The 18,024-nt window shown below is 43.4% G+C and overlaps 2 protein-coding genes across 2 annotated transcripts in view; one reads left to right on the top strand and one right to left on the bottom strand.

The window, feature by feature from the left end:
* LOC145996608 (uncharacterized) overlaps positions 1-18,024 on the bottom strand; it is a 336,214-nt gene that overhangs the window by 255,378 nt on the left and 62,812 nt on the right. The gene's annotated exons all lie outside the window — the stretch shown is intronic.
* Positions 326-18,024, top strand: part of LOC145996282 (sodium-dependent proline transporter-like) — a 96,154-nt gene continuing 78,455 nt past the window's right edge. Inside the window, exon 1 of the mRNA XM_083132710.1 lies at positions 326-434. Coding sequence (XP_082988836.1) covers positions 326-434 — 109 coding nt within the window. The remainder of the gene's footprint in view (positions 435-18,024) is intronic.

The raw sequence follows: 18,024 nt of genomic DNA, 5'->3' as shown, positions 1-18,024 counted from the left end.
TCCTTATTATTACAAGTGTATTGAATTTAAATGTTTGACTTTTTAAAAAACTGAATCCTGCGAATCTCATGTATGAATATGTATACCCGAGTTCATCAAAAAGCTTGTTCGGTACGCATTAATTACCATATTTTTTTCGAGCCAATTTCTAGTCCTTACTTTTGTTTTTAATTTTTAATAAAAGCACAAAGCAGTAATTCTCCTACAACATTCTTCAAATTGCTCGTCCATCTTTACAGATTGTCTGCTCTGCGCGATGTCTTATGGGAAAAAAAGAGCATCGACAAGCACGGTAAAAAGTATCGTGTGAGGCGAAAACTAGCAAATGGGTAGCCAGTCCAACGCCAACTACGGCATTCCTACTGGAATCCAGTTCCGTGTGATTCGGGCTTTAGTGCAACTCACCCCCGCTTTAACTAGCACCAGTGCCAAGGGTACGAAAACCTTTCTCCCAAAATGAAAAACAGAGCATCTGCACTCTTTTCTATTTTCGATGCCTGCAAAATGATATTCGAGAAAGGAGCATCAGATGGGATCCTTCCTCCCTGCAATAAACATGCCCAATGCACTTTATCGCCTTCTAGGAGTAAACTCTATCTGAAAGGAGTGTGTAACGAGGAACGCAGCACCTTTAGTGACTTTTATGGTCCACAGGAAACACCAAAAACCCTCTTTATCTCCTCGCAGGATTCTTTAGGGAAAAGACCCCACTTTCCCTTCCGATCGAAATCGAAGCCAATATGGACTTCTTTTTCAAATGTCTTCTACTTTGAATGTTGGGATGATATCAGAAGGAACTTCGGTGAGTTGACCTGTCCCACCTACATTGAAAGCAATACATACTGAAGTATGTAAGTATTTTAGAAGTAGTTGTTTACAATCTTGAAGTCTCTCATGTAATCATACATGTGGATAATAAAAACTACATCTTCTTTCGCACAGAAAATTATCGAACGGATTGAATGAGCGGGAGATGAGAAATTTGTAATCGTAAGGTCGCGGATATAAACCCTGAGCCATACCGCCTCCATATGGTGCATTTCATTGTCACGGGTGGGACACGCGAACTTCGTTTTTGATATTAAAGTAACTATTTTACTGATAGTTAAGCAACAATTTTTATTACAGTTTCTGTGCGATGAAACATGAAACTTAACACTGTTGATTAAACATATCCTTAAAATACTTTCCCAGATTTGTAGCTACAAGTGAAAAGTTTTGTGTCACGGGTGGGACAGACGATACACTGCCTCTTCACTTAATTAGAAATTTATTTTAATTTTTGTGAATTGTCAAATGATGAAAAATAAAGAGAGAAGGTACCGTAATTGATCTTTGAATATTCTAGTGGAGTTGGGGGGGGGGAATGTAACAGTTAAAGGAAAAATTAATTATTTTTTGGTGTCACGGGCAGGGTTGTTAAAGGACCAGGAATTGTAAATAAATTCAATTCCGGTCCAGTAGAGAAAATCAGTAAGAGTAAATTGGTTCTGGACCGTGAAGAACCTTGTTATCTGTAAAGTATTTCAATTCCAGGAACCTTTTTACCAGACCAATTTAAATACGTTCCAGGAACCTTTTTCCAGATTGAATTTAAATTCGATCGAGGAACTATTTTTCCGGATCAATTTAATTACGGTCCAGGAACTATTTTTCCGGAACAATTTACATACAGTCCAGGAACCTTTTCTTAAGATTGAATTTAAATTCGGTCCAGGAAGAGTTTATCCGGATGAATTTAAATTCGGTCCAGGAACCTATATTTCAATGAAACAATACGCAACTTGGACCGAATTAAAATTGTGCGAGATAAAAACTGTTCCGGTCCCGCAGCGGAACCCATTAGAATTTATGGGTTCCTGACCTTTATCAATCCTGGTCACGGATGGGAAACAGTAGAAAACACAAGTAAATTAAAAAGTTAAAACAAGCGAATAACGTGTAAAATACCTTCTACTTTCTAACTTAATTATGTAAAAGACTTGAATTTTTATCCAACAGACAATTTTAGATTGTTCACTCACAAGGTAGGTAGGATAAAGTTGCAGCATTCATAGGCGTAGTTAGGTAGGGGCTAGGGGGCTAAACCCCCCAGAACAAGTCGTTGCCCTCCCAAACGCGTGACATATGCATGAAATAATTAAGGAAAGAGAAACTGCAGTACTGCACACAGAAATTAGATAATTCCCATGATACTTTCATGCATTACTCTTGTTGTGTGACAGTCACAGATAAATGTTGATTAATTGATTTATTTTACTTCGCTTCTTGTGCCACTATTGGCTAATTTGCGAAGATGAGAATGAGTGATGACATGATGAAATTGATGAATGCACATTCACAAACACCCATACCCAGGCCGGGATTCGAACCCGGAACCCGCGTCATAGCGCGATGTGCTAACCACTTTTTTTCTTTTTTTTTAAAGGAAATACCCCCTACACGGAGGCATCCCTCACCATTTACACTTTTTCTCACTTTTACACTTTTTCAATTGTTACAGTTTCTCAGTTTCGTATCATCTGGACAAACACAAATACCCATGCCTTACCCGGGACTCGAACCCGGAACCCCTGGCGTTGTAGCGCGCTCTGCTAACCACTCCGCCACGAAGGTCGACACCACTCCGCCACGAGGGCCGGCAGTCACAGATAAGGAAAGAATACAATGAACATATGTGCCTTTATACACGGGCCATATGTTCCGAAAGAAGATTTCAAAGAATATTTATCACCTTTATTTCTTTTGATCTTCCACCTTGGAGAGCTAGGTAAACATTGTTACATTGAAACAATAGTGGCGTTGCATCCAGTGTTTACATAAAATATAGCCTTTCAACAATTAGTTACTCCTACAATTTTTTTTTTTTTAACATGTGAAAGAAAGCCAGATATTTAAACAGAATAGCAATTTTGATAGGGAAAAGTCGTCAGTTCAAAGAAGTGAGTTTAGTTTCTGTGGCTTTGTATTCCGTGAGGGACATTTAAAGATGTACGCCTAAATGTCGCGTGAATGTGTCGCGATCCTGTAGAAGCGATTCAATCGTGCATAATTGTTTTATTAAGTGGTGATCACTACAGTTCATTGGCGAAATCACCCTTTTCCAAGTCTTTTGTGTGAGTTGCACCATATCACCAATATGTATGCAGATGCGCCAGGTATATTTGGATTTTTCATTGCACGAAGGCGGCGCAGTTGAAAGTTGTGTTCAACTCTCCTGGTGACGGGTGAATTTTGTGGATCACTTCTAGGGATGCTGCTCTAGGAATCTCAGGTATCTCTTGGAGTCTCGGGATAGGTTCATTCTTCTGGAGGTAAGAAGAAGCTTATTTGTTGTTTGAAGCAACCCACAGGAAGATTATCGTGGAAGGACACGTTCTTATACTGGTTGAATAACAGCAAGAAATCTTAATCATCTTTCGGAGATTGGAAATTATCGGAAAATCATTCTTTGATGTTGTGCTCATGCAGTTTTGTGAAATTACAAGTAAAGCCCAGATGACAGAATGATCATTCCTTTCAATAGAGAGTTTATTAATAGTAACAGTCAGGCGTCGAGCAAACAAACTTAGACTATTGAATTTCAGAAAGAAATTTAAGGAATGTACAGGCAAAGTGATCATAATAAAACCTACTTCGAATGTCATAATTGGTTTTCTTTTGAAGTCACTTGGCCAGCCTTATATAAAAGTTATTTGGTCGGCGTTCCTAATTTAAAAACCTAGTTTTCAGGATAATTAAATAATATTTCGCCTATAGATAGCAACGTTTTATATCCGGCATGCCATCATTTATTAGTACATGCTCTGTTATATTTTTTGTTTCATTCAGACCTTGTTTTCAGGCACAAATAGTAATTCTTTTAATAAAAAAATGAATTTACCTTAAGCCTACATAGAGACCAAGAAGAGAGTACATTTCGCGATAATTCAGTAACTTGCGAGGTTCTCAATTTTGTAATTGTCCATAATTCTTCGTTTCCTTAATTCACTTCTTCAGTAGACATTTCTTAAGATCGGAAAGCGTCATAATAATTATAGTTTTCCAGATTAGTGCACTTTATTTCAGAGTCCCATATGGATCTATATATAAAAATACAGTTGTAGTAAAATTAGTAAAATTCAAAATTTCGTTACATATAAATTAAGAAAATTTAAATTTTTACTAATCCGTTAGCTATGTTTGTGCTTTTAAATGCCTTGCAGCATTATAATTTGCTCAGTGTCATGAACACAATTACCCATTAATATTATCACATTAAAATTATACCTTCTTTATTCTAAAGAAGAAATGTGTTCTTTAATAAATTTGCAACCATCTACAATAGCTTATTTATGCCTTTTAACAATAGGATGATGTGAGGATCACCTGTCTCCCAAGGATAATGCCTGTGATTATTTTTGTAATGGATAAAAGCATGAATAAAGTTAGCCCCAGGTAGCCCCCCAAACGGGCCTATGGCAGCATTGCATTTAATTTTAAAAACTGAGGTTGAGGGGCACTTTCATATGGAATGCCCTGTATATATGTGTGTGTATGTATAATTATATGGTTTCCTTCAGTCGTTCAAGATTAGTGCAAGATAAAGGCCAACGTGTGATAGTATTTGCTTGATTCGTTTTCATTATTTCATTTATCACAACGAAGCAGTTTTTATATAAACCGCAATAAATATAAAATAAGGCCTCCCATAAAACACAAAACTAATGTACTGATACGACAGGTAAACATTACCACAAAAATACTATTTCTCTACAGGTTTACCTTACCTTAAGTCCCCATAGTTCTAGTGGGTACATCGATAGGATACTATAGTAATTACGTATTGCCACCAGATTTCTTACCTGTGGAAAATGCATAAGAAAATATTATAATTCTCAAATATATCATACATATGCATACTTAATACATAAATACTAAATAGTAAGACGCTGTGAAGACTTTTAATTTCAATTACTATTATCCAATGGATGATATTCACCGAACAACTTCCCCCACAATTCATTACGCAAATCACACTCTGCCGCCATATTTCGGGCAAACAGATCAGATACTGCCGGGTGATCATGATGCGTGTGATCCTTGCCGAAGTGGTTCAAAATATGATTGTCATGATCACATGAGGATTGTGTATGTATGAAATATCGCAAGTTTATCGTTGTAAGATCGATATTCATACATTTCCCTTAACACGTCCGAATCTGTTTGCCCGACTTAATGATGTTTCTTGCCAGAGTGCACGGCGTGATTTAACTTTAATAAATGTATTTAAGACTTAATTGTTGCTATATTATCAAATCTTTAGAATATATTTAGCAATTAGATGAAACTGACTTTTGTATAATATAATACAGGGTATCCGAAAAGTCCCGCACTTTAGGCAAAAATGGTAAAAATCTGGATACCAGATTTCCGTAACCCTCGATAGGTCGCAGAGGAGCCGCCCAATGGGCCCCACACTCGCCGGATTTGAATCCGATGGATGTTAAATCTCTGGTGTGCAGCGTGAAGATGCACACGATATGGCTCATCTTCGCATAAGAATCAAGAACATATGCGAAACCATTGTCCAAGGTTATGTCCCCCGTGTGCTCAACAATTTGCGATTCCGCCTACAACTCAACGGAGAGCACATTGAACAAATACTGTGATTTTGCCTATGGTGCGAGACTTTTCGGACACCATGTACATTGAATATTTTTACAAAGGAAAGTTACGGCAAGAAAACGCATCGTTCAAAAATTATAAATTGTTTGACCAGTCGGAAGGGAACACATAATAAATATCTGTTGGAAGCACATAGTGGTTTGGATCCAGGGGCGTAACATATAGGCTCGCAGGGCCAGCCAGCCTAAGGGAGCCCCAGAAAGAGTACAAATTATTCTCGTATTTTCATGTGCAATATTTACTCAAATTTTCAAGATAACTTGTTTGTATATTTCTTTACGTATTTAATCTTGTCTTAATAAAAAACACTTCTTTCTTGTAAGTAGTGCAGGTTGGGGAATTCTGCACCATCTTGTGAGGAGCTGAAGTGAGGAGCAGTGTTGCCAGCTCCTCACTCGAAAAAATCACCAAGGTTTTTGTTTTTGGGTATAACCTAACCTAAAGCAAGGAGCTGGCAACCTTGCTTGAGGTATTTTCTCGCAGTGTTGCCAACTCCTCACTCGAAAAAATTACCAAGGTTTTTTTTCTTGGTCTAACCTAACCTAAAGCAAGAAGCTGGCAACCTTGCTTGAGGCTTGCCTTACAGTGCATAAAGCAAGGTTGCCAACCCACTGGTACTTTTGCCATAGCCTTTTACAAGAAAAAAAAGAGAGAGGGAAGAGTTAAACAACCGACAGCTTACCCACAGTTTTTTTTGCTCTAACCTAACCTAAAGCAAGGAGTTGGCAACTTTGCTTGTGCAATCAACCCGGTTGACCACCCTCAAGTGGAGATCAACGTTGCCAACTCCTCACTCGAAAAAAAATCACCAAGGTTTTTTTTTGGTCTAACCTAACCTAAAGCAAGGAGCTGGCAATTTTGCTTGTGCAATCAACCCGGTTGACCGCCCTCAAGTGGAGATCAGTATTGCCAACTCCTCACTCGAAAAAAAAATCACCAAGGTTTTTTTTGGTCTAACCTAACCTAAAGCAAGGAGCTGGCAACTTTGCTTGAGGCTTGCCTTACAGCGCATAAAGCAATTTTTGCCAACCTGCACACACTAAACAAGGAGAGCCGGCACTGCTGTAAAAGAGAGAGAGATGGGTGGATGGCAACGCAGTATGTGTGTGCGTGTGTGTGTATAATATGTAGCATTATTAACTAGAGTGTGTTGGCAATTTACTTACAACTAAAAAAAAAATAGAGATGCCAACGTTGGTGTAAGATGAAGAGAGAGAGAGAGAGAGAGAGAGAGAGATTTATGGCTGGCAACAGTAACGAGCGAATGCGCCATATCGTAATTTTCCAACTCCGTATATCGCGATCTTTGTAAACCTCTCTCTCTCGGGGGAACGATGTGCCACGCACGCGCGCGCGTGTATGTATGTATTGTGACGCAAACAAACAAACAAAATAATAATTGTTGTTTTTTTTAGGATGCCTGGCCCCTATAACCTCGCCAGGGTGCGTGGTGCCCAACCAAAAATGTAAAAGTTTTCTAATGGCTGCGGTTATAGATTACCGCACCTCTGTAGGGTTTCACGTGTTTTTTTTTTCTCAAACTTCTTATATATTTTTTTAAATTTTTTTACAGGGTTTATTAAAGTACATATTTGAGGAAAACAACGCCACCCATATATAAATAAACCCCTCAAACTAACACTAATTAGAATTAGCCTGCAAAATTTTTCTCGTAAGGTATTTTTTTGTAAACACTCTACCACCAACAGATCACATATAAATAAACATACCCCCCAAAAAAATGCAATCTGAGAAAAGTTGCCCTGTGTGCAAGATAACCATATCAAGCCAAAATTTTGCAAGACATTGTCGTACCTGCGCACCTGGTAAGCGTGTAACCGCTAAAAAATCATGTCCCAGGTGCGGTATACCTATTACTATTAATAATTTGAAGAGGCATATAACATTATGCAAAGTTGTCGTCGGAGCACCTGTTCCACAACCGTCGACCAGCTCGACCAAGAGGAAAGCGGAAGCCGACTCGCCACCATCCGCCAAACGCGTCAAGTCTGTGGCGAAAGCGAACCAGTCTGCTTTCCAGCGTTTGTTAGAGGACTTTGTCCTCACTTCGGAGGGCTCATGCGACGTGCGTAGCTTTTTGGAGAACGTGCAAGCCAAAATTATTTCCATCCTCGGCGATGCACTGGCTACGTACTCCACCAAATTCTACGCATCGCTACGTTGCCAGTACAAGAAGCCGTCCGATGAAATTTACAGCTTCTGCCACAACACCAAGGCGAAGACGCTACATCTGGCGGATGTCGACAACCTCGAGGTCATCTACAGCCAGTTTGCCGAGGAGCTGGTGGCAAAACAGGAGGAACATCAAGCTAAAGGCTCGGGGGGTTCGCTGTGTGGCGAGCCTCACGAACTGTGCGTCAAACTTTGTAAGTTCGTGCCTCTCTCCGCCTCCAGCTACGTCCCCTTACCACCTACTATTGCGGCAAAAAAAGCTGTTCTAAACATCCAAAATGAAGATAACAAGTGCTTCGTATGGTCGGTGCTTGCAGCGTTGCACCCAGTTGAGCCAAAAAACAATCCACACCGAGTTAACCACTACCAACCCTACGAGGCAGAGCTGGAAGATGCGATGGCTGGGATCGACTACCCGGTAGAGGTCCCGGACATTCGAAAGTTTGAGGTTCGTGCGCGGTTGGCTATCAACGTTTACGGTCTCACTGACGAAAATGCGGTGTACCCCATCAGGGTGAGCGACGTAAACGTTGATGGTGCGCAGGAAATTCACCTTCTGCTCATCAAGGACGAGGCCCATCACCACTACACCCTTATTCGCTCGCTCTCCCGGTTGGTGTCGAGCCAAAAAAGCAAGCATCATGGTAGCATAGAAGTTTGTCGAAGGTGTCTGTCAACTTTTGATAATCGAGAACAGCAGGACTACCAGCGCATCAGAGGTCCCAACATCGCTGCAGAGAAGCTTGCCAGCCACAAGATCTACTGCAATGCCAACGAGCCGGGTGTGGCAGTCTTGCCCAAACCTGGCACCGTGGAGCGTTTCCACATGCACGGTGCCATGGTAGAACATCCTGCTATCATCATCGCGGATTTCGAGGCCTTCCTCAAACCGCTGTCCACTTGCGATCCAGATCCCGAAGTTTCTTCCACCACCCCTTACCAACTCCACGAGGCTTCGAGTTATGCATACGTTGTGGTGCGACGTGACCAGCACATTGCCCCCGAGCCCTACGTGTACCGTGGTCCCGACGCCGCCAAACACTTCCTCGAGAGGATGGTTGTCGAGGCCAACGAGATAGGGAAGGTGCTGTTGGCCCCCAAGTCTATGCTCCCACTGTCTCCCGACGATCAGCGTAGACACGACGAGGCCATTGCTTGCCCTGTCTGCGTCAAGGAGTACACCGCCAACAACCGTAAAGTCCAACACCATGATCACTTTAACGGTAGGTATGTTGGTCCATGGTGCAACGGATGCAACCTCATGGCCCGGGACCCGCGCTTCATCCCTGTGTTTTTTTCACAATGGCTCGGGATACGACTTCCACCATCTGGTGCCTCACTTTGGGTACGACGGCATGCGAATCAACGTCCTGGCGCAGAACGAGGAGCGTTACATTAGCTTGAGCAAGTGGGTGGGAATCTCAGGAACACACTCTACCGTCGAGCTTCGCTTCCTCGACTCTCTGAGGTTCCTCCCGGCCAGCCTCGATGCTCTCGCGGGGAAGCTTAGCGACGAGCAAATGCTTATTACCTCCGGAAACTTTCCGAACTTGGACGCAGGTCTCTTCAGGCGTAAGGGTGTCTACCCCTACGAATACGTCACAGACCCTACCAAGTTCGCGGAGACATCGCTACCTCCTCGAGCAAACTTCTATAGCAAGCTGCGAGGCTCGAACATCACCGACGAGGAATATCACCACGCCCAGTCCATGTGGCGCGAGCTGGGCTGTCGAACTCTCGGGGACTACCACGACGCCTACCTCAGACTTGATGTGACGCTCCTCGCCGACGTGTTCCAGACGTTCCGTGCGACCGCAATGAAGATCTACAAGCTGGACCCCGCCTACTTCTACAGTCTCCCCGGACTGGCGTGGTCAGCCATGTTTCTGGTGACGAAGATCAAGCTGGAGCTTCTTTCGAACGTGGACATGATGCTGTTTGTGGAACGCGCCGTGCGGGGTGGAATGGTCCAGGTGTCGCAGCGACACTCGCGCGCCAACAATCACCACATGGCCACCGGATACGACCCCTCACAACCGTCCAGCTACATCATGTACACGGACGTCAATAACCTCTACGGACACTCCATGATGCAGCCACTCCCCTTTAGAGGCTTCGAGTGGGCTGACCCTTCCAACTTCGACGTCGAAAGCTTCGACGATTCGGAACATGGGTTCTTCGCCGAGGTGGACCTTGAGTTCTCCGAGAAGCTGCAGGATTTGTTCTGCGATCTTCCCCCTGCACCCGAGTTCAAGTGTCCACCCGATTCCAACCAGAAGAAGCTCGTCATGGATTTCGAGCCCAAAGAGCGTTATGTCCTGCACTACCAGAATCTCCGGTGGTTGATGCAGCGAGGGGTTACCGTCCGCACAGTACATCGAGTTTTGATGTTCGAGCATTCTCCATGGTTGAAGCCATATATTGAAGTCAACACCAAACACCGCACTGCAGCCACGTCCGAGCTTGATAAGGATTTCTTCAAGCTTATGAACAATGCGGTGTTTGGCAAAACTATGGAGAATGTACGGAATCGCATGGACATAAAATTGGTAACGAGGAAAGCACAATGTCGCAGGCTCGTAGCGAACCCGTTATTCAAATCGAGGACCATTTATAATGAGCAGCTTGCTCTGGTGCATATGAGGAAGAGTGAGGTGAGGCTCGACAAGCCAATTTATGTTGGTGCCTCAGTATTAGACCTGAGCAAGCTGCACATGTTCGAGACGTACTACGACATATTACGTCCACATTATAGCCACAACATCTCGCTTCTCTACACGGACACGGACAGCTTGGTGTACCACGTCCACTCAGCCGATGCATACAGGGATATAGTCACGGTACCAGCTTTGCTTAACCTCTTCGACACCTCGGGCTATCCCCAGCCGAACCAGTACGGCATCCTGCCCCGAAACAAAAAAGTGCCTGGCAAACTCAAAGACGAGAAGGACGGTGATGTAATTCTCGAGTTTGCAGGTCTTCGCGCCAAGGCCTATGCCATCAAAGCCGAGGGCAGCGTTACCAAGAAGGCCAAGGGTGTCGGCAGACAGGTGGTTCGGGAGCATCTCGCATTCGAGGACTTTGTCGATTGCCTCAAGACCAGGTCGTCGGTTCTAAGAGAAGAACAGCGCATCCAGAGCGTCGACCATGTGTTGACCACAAACAAAGTTAGAAAAATTGCGCTGGATCCCAACGACGACAAGAGGTGCGTCCTCAAGTGTGGTATTCACACATTGCCGTGGGGGCACTATCGCTTAGCAGAAAGCAAAACCTGCAACATATGCCCATCTTCAACAGAAGATTCATAAAAACAAAACAAAACAAGAAAAACACTTTGACTGTCATTACAAAAAAAAACTATGACCGTATTCTTAAATAACCAGCATGCCTATGAATTTGTTCGGTTTCAAAAAACAGATCATTATGGAAACCATACCAGATCATGAAGTCTTACCTTCCGTGTTACCTAAACTCAACGGTCTGTTGATCATTCACCTCAACAGCATTTGGACGAAACTGAATGACGATGTGGGCAAGATGTTTTATGTTTTTAATAACAATTTACATTTCTACGAAATTCCGATCGACGGGAAACTTCAAATCACCGTGAATCCGGAAAACGCAGGCGAAATCAAAATTTCTACCGGCAAGAACATTTTTCGAATCAAGCACGACAAGATGCTTTCTAACATTACGTACGATGTGTCTGCAGGAGATTATTTTTACATAGAACTCCTCGGAGATTACGACAAACTTATTCCTCTCTTCGTAGAATTACGAATCGTCTATCCTATTATAAATAACCGTTAACCAAAAATGCCTAACGACATTTTCGGCAACACCAAGCGTGTGGACCACGCAGAAGAGATTCTCATGTTGGACATTCGAGTTAAGAAGTTGAGGACCGATTTGATCGCTTTGCAGGAAACCTTAAACAAAAGTTTAGAGTCGGAAATCGCTACGCTCCAAACGCAATGTCTCGACCCCATTCTGAAAATCGATTCCGAACTGAAAACGCTGATAAAAAATTATGTCGACGTACCTTCTTACGACAGCGTTCAAAATATACAGTTGAGCGTGGATTCGCTTCAAAATGATTTGGCCAAATTACAGCAATTTCAATCGAAAAATGAAGATTTGGAAAAATTGAAACTCGAAATCGAAGAACGAACTTCCGCAATAGAAAAAAATTTCTCCGAACTTCAAACCGCCGTGAGCGATATAGACGCAGAACGCTTGCATGTCGTCGTTTCCAAATTACAAGAAGAATTCACCAGCACGTTGGAAGAAATTAAATCCAAGTTGCAGACTTTGGAAGATACAATGACGAACCTACCATCGTCGGACGAACTGCAGGTCATCGGTAAAAGCGTCGCGAACATAAAAATTCAATTGGAGGCCTATCAAGATTTCGAACACATTCAAACCACCATCGCTACGCTTCAGGCGTCCTTGGAATTGATCAACGAAGAAATTAAAAATATTCACGCTGAAGCGAGAGCGTTGACGAGCATTCAAGACACGTTAAGCACGGTTCAGCAGAAGATCGAATATTTAGAAAATTTGAACGTCGAATCCAATCTCGCTCATTTTCATCACGTACTCGACAACATACAGGGTGATTTGGAATCGTTACGGACGAGCGTACCTTCGAGCGAAGATTTGGAAAAATTGAAAACGGCGGTGACGGCACTATCCGATTCGAGCGACATCAAAAGTTCATTGAGCGATCTCGAGAGTAAAATGGCCAATCTCCCCACCTCCAAAGAATTGCACGCTTTGAAAAGAAACATATCTCGAATGCTGAAACGATTGGAAACGGAAACGGCGAACGTGGAACAGATTCGAGACGAACTTGCTTCGCTGGTGTCGACGCTGCCCACTTCGCAGAGCGTCGCCGATCTTCACACGCAGTTTACCGAGATGCGAAGCATCGTGAACGATCTTACCGAGAAAAGTTCGAAATTGAATCAAGTCGAGAACCTTCAGAGTATTGTCGTCAACATCAGAGATCAAGTTGGAGTGCTGGAATCAACGCAGGAATCGACGCTGGCCTCTTTCGGTGCCAAGTTGCAAGAACTCAACGAAAGCTACAAGCAGTTGAACGTGGAAGTGAAAATCAAACCGTCATTTTCTACCGTGACGGATACCATAGTCGAGCATTTGGTGCCCGTACAAAACACACTGGGTCAGCTTCACAGCAACCTCGTTAGCGTCGATACTAAATTCGCTAAACTGCATTCTCTGCAAGCCATCGAAATCAACAGCGTTCCCAATCAACAGAGAATCTCCACGTTCGTCGAAGGTAACAAACTGTACATGTTGCATCCTTATCATCCGTACTACAAGTTTCTCCTCGATGGCACGATTCAGATAAACGAATTTTCGTACTGGTCTCACGGTAGAAAAGCTAGCGTTCCCACCATGACTTTGATATCGAATCGTGGTGTCCAGAAAGCAGGAAACATTCCTCTGGCACGTTGGAACGAAACGCGCAACATATATGAAATACACGAAGACGAAGATCTCACCGTTTTCGACGTGAGTGCCGGCGATAAGCTGATCATTCAAAACACGAGCGAAGTGCCACCCTCTTTGAATCCCATCACGCTTGTGCTTCTCTTGAAACGTAATCTCTAAAAAAATGTCTAGGCAAGCCATCGTCGAAGAATTGCATAAACCTGCACGCCGTAACTACGAACGTTTGGCTGTGGTAACCAAGGGTATCGACGACCTCTGGCAAAGCGACCTCGTGGAGATGAGTAGCGGCAATTTGAAAAACGTGCATAAATTGAACAAGGGCAACAAGTACCTTCTCACCGTCATAGACACGTTTTCGAAATTCGCATGGGCTCTACCTTTGAAGGCGAAAACGGGAACGTGCGTCACGGAAGCATTTAAGACAATTTTTCGCGAAAGCGGTGGCAGACGACCACGGTTTCTGCAAACGGACAACGGTAAAGAATTTTACAACGCTGTATTCCAAAAATTTATTCAAAAACACAAGATTCGACATTATTCGAGCTTCAGTCACATCAAAGCCAGCATCGTGGAAAGATTCAATCGAACCTTGAAAACACACATGTGGAAACGATTCACGCTTCGGGGAAATTACAAATGGGTCGACATCCTGCCGGAACTCGTCGACACCTATAATGATACGGTACACAGAACGATAGGCATGAAGCCAGCCGACGTTACCAAGTCTGACGAGCAGCGTTTAATTTCCTCCGTTTACTGTCCAAAGTACACACCCACGACAAAGAAAGCTAAATACAAAATTGGAGACCGGGTGAGGATCAGCAAATTCAAACGCACCTTCGAGAAGGGATTCACAAAAAATTGGAGCACGGAACTCTTTACGGTGGTTCGAGTTCTACCCGGAAACCGACACACGTATATAATAAAAGATAGTAGCGGCGAGATTTTGAAAGGAAGATTTTACGAAGAGGAACTCTCTAAAACGAAACACCCCGACACGTACCTCATCGAGAAAGTTTTGCGTAGGAAAGGTGACAAACTTTTGGTGAAATGGCTGGGACTTCCGGAAACAAGTTGGATCGATTCAAACGAAGTGATTCTATGAGTACGTGGAATGTTGTGAAACGTTTACCTGATCCGGAAAGTCAAACAAGAAAAAAAAAGAACGGCGAGTTGCTTCCCGACAGCATCCGCTGTCTGATCGTAGGTCCTTCGGGGTGTGGGAAAACGACACTGCTCGTGGACAATTTTCTCCTCGCACCGAATTGGTTAGATTGGAAGAACAGGCACCTGTACGTGTTCTCGAAAAGTTTGGAGCAATCCAAATACCAGCAATTGATGAAACTGTACGATGGTCTGGACATTGCAACGTTCGCCTCGGAAATAAAACCACTCGACGATTGTCGTGAAAATTCAGTTGTTGTGTTCGACGACGCCATCCTGGAAAATCAAAATGAAATTCGCAACTTTTTCACGCAAGGTCGTCACAAAGGAATGGATTGTTTTTACCTAGCTCAAACGTTTTCCAAAATTCCAAAACAGTTAGTGCGCGACAACGCTAATTTCATATGTTTGTTTCGTCAAGATCACACCAACCTCAAGCATGCGTACGATGACTACGTAGGCGGAGACATGAACTACAATCAATTTTCGGAAGGCTGCTCTACTTGCTGGAACGGTGACGATTTCGGATTTGTGACGATCGACATGACGAGGAAACCCAACGATGGAAAATACAGAAACAAAATCAACGACTTTCTAAACGTTGCAACGTTGTGAGAAACGACGTATATAAATAACGTCATGACGAAACGAAAAATCGAAGACGAAAATCTCAAGCTTCGCGATTACCTCGCGAAACGCTTCAAAGGTTGGAAATCCGAGAATCGCGGATTCTACGAAGAGAAGAAACGTCAGGATCAACCTGTGATCGATGCCATCAGCAGTCTAGGTAAAGAAATTAAAAGTGTCACGGAACAAAATAAAAATTTGATTAATGAACTCGTACCGCTCGCAGCTAAAAGTTACGCCGTACCCACGCCCATTTCGAGCATTCCTTCGACACCGTTCGAATTGAAGGATGCACCGGCACGACGTCGAGCCATAGGCAGCACGTCGTCGTCTTCGGATAAAATCGAGTTGGGACCTTTGGCACGAGACTACCTGAGCACGGGGAAATTCGACAAGGATGAAGTGTTCGGATTGTATCCCAGCATGGAAACCAGCGAAGGCGGCGGTGTGGTGTGGAAGATTGGGAAATCGAAGGTGACCTTCGAAGGCAACGACATTAAAGTCAATTTAGGCGAGAAGGATAGTTGGACCACGTATCCGGGTACGGTGGGACTGTGGGAACTCGTCGCCAAAAAGCAGCCGAAAGATTACACCGACGAAGATTACCAAAGTTACAAGGAAATTCTGATCATGACGGATGCCTTGTACCAGAACAACGACGCCTCGCAGAATAGGGTGAAATCGAGCAGCGGCGAGAAGTACAGGAATCTCATCAAACCGATTTGGAACCAGGTCAAAACAGGCAGCGGCGTCAAACGCTACAACACGTTACCCAAAGAATTCGTTTGGGTGGACGACGTTAGGAAGCTCGTGGACCGATTGTTGGTGATAGCCGGCGAAGAGAATGCAGGCAACCGTAATTTCTACAACGAGAAGGTTGGCATCGTGGACATGATCAGCACGAAACTTTCCAACTTCATCGTGAACGACGACAAGGGCATAGGTTACCTGATCAAAATCATCAACACGCTGCCTCCGAAATTCTGGAACGTGGCCGAAGGAAAAGGACTCGTGAACGACATCATCAACAAGTTACCTTTTGAGATGCATTTACCTGGCTACCAGTACTGCGGACCGGGGACCAAACTCGAGAAAAGATTGGAGAGAGGAGACAAGGGTGTGAATCCGTTGGACGCCGCATGCAAAGATCACGACATCGCCTACAACACCACGCAGACGGATCTGGATGCACGTCACGAAGCAGACAAAAAATTAGAGCACGCAGCTTTCGAAAGGTTCGTGAGCAGAGACGCATCGTTGGGTGAACGGGTCGCCGCACTGGGTACCACCATCGCCATGAACACAAAACAAAAATTGGGGTGGGGTATATAAATAACATACAGTAAAAAAAAACAACATGTCTCACATAACCGATTTGCCACCCGAGCTACTATCTAAAATATTCAAAAAGGTAGTTAACGGAGATGTTAATAAACTTGTAATCATAGCAAGAACAACGCCGGAATTTCGCATCCCTTGTGAAATGGTTCTCAAGGACCTTCTTCGGGAGATCAGCGGCCTGAGGTGCGGTGATCTCAACATTCTGCTTTCGGCTGCAGGGGAAAAATTGAACGAGAGGTTCGATGAATTGCACGAGGCAAGGCAGGGAAGAAGACGGTATACTGATGATTGGTACAAGTCTATGCAGGAGACGGAAGATATCATTACGCACATCATCGCGTTTTCCGAAGCACGAACTTTCTTCCTCTGTTAAAAAAATCTTCGATACAAATCGTGAAAAAAAAAACTTGATATATAAATAACACACATCGTGAAAAAAAAATAATCTTCGGTATATATAAATAACACACATCGTGAAAAAAACAATTAAATTTCTCTCTAACACTTTGAAATTTTTTTGATATGACGACTGAAAAAATAAGTGATCTCCAAGCATTAAAACAAATGCTAAATTTGTCAGTCGAGTATGTAAAAATTCAGGAATTGGAAATCGACAAACCTTACACGATAACTTCCGGTTCAATCGTTTCTACCCAGTATGGCCCCAAGGTACGCCTGTTGCTCAACGCACAATACAGTCTATTTTTACCAGATCGATACGCTAACATGTTATCCGACGAGAAGCTATCTATTTTAATCGAGAACAAAACTCGAATCGTGTACAAGGGGACAAAGGAACTTCTTGGCAAGAAAACGAAGCACGTAATAGAATTTGTGTAACGACTGCGAGGCCTTGAAAATATATAAATAACATACCGTAAAAAAACTACACAAAAAAATCTCAGAATATATATATAAATAACATACCGTGAAAATAACGCATAGAGCATCAACATGAAGCCCAAGGGTGTCGTGTACCAAATACCATATTCGAATCTAAAAAATCTAGGTACCCTCGATGGGTTACTCACCAAGAAACAACGCGAGAAGAAACGTTCTTGCTTGTCGAAAGGACACGGAATGAAATTGCTGCTCAGCATACCTCAATTGAAAAGATTGCAGCGTTCGCGGAAACAGCAAAAGATCGGAGGTTTCATATTCAGCATCCCGGCCATCCTGGCAGCATTGGGGGCCGTTGGAAGTTTGGCCGGCGGAAGTGCCGCCATCGCGAAAACCGTCATCGACTCGAAGAAGAACAAGGCAGAATTGGAAGAACAGAAACGTCACAACCTGGCCATGGAGAAGAAAGGGGGCAAGGGGGTGATGAAAAAGTTTAAAAAAAAGAAACAGAAGCACTCACCAACCGAGACATTGAATCTCTGATCGAACCGTTACAAATCAAACACTTCAGAGGAGTTTTCATGTCCGACTCGTTACCTTCAAGCGTCAAAAGAAAAGAATGCGGAGTAGTCAACTTGGACGGTCAAGAAAATCCAGGCACGCATTGGATATGTTACCACAAAAACGATGACAATGATAAAGCATTCGTTT

The sequence above is a fragment of the Lepisma saccharinum genome, chromosome 12, assembly GCF_977018435.1.
Source record: "Lepisma saccharinum chromosome 12, izLepSacc3.1, whole genome shotgun sequence".
Taxonomy (NCBI): Eukaryota; Metazoa; Arthropoda; class Insecta; order Zygentoma; family Lepismatidae; genus Lepisma; species Lepisma saccharinum.
This window is presented reverse-complemented; position numbering and strand designations above follow the sequence as displayed.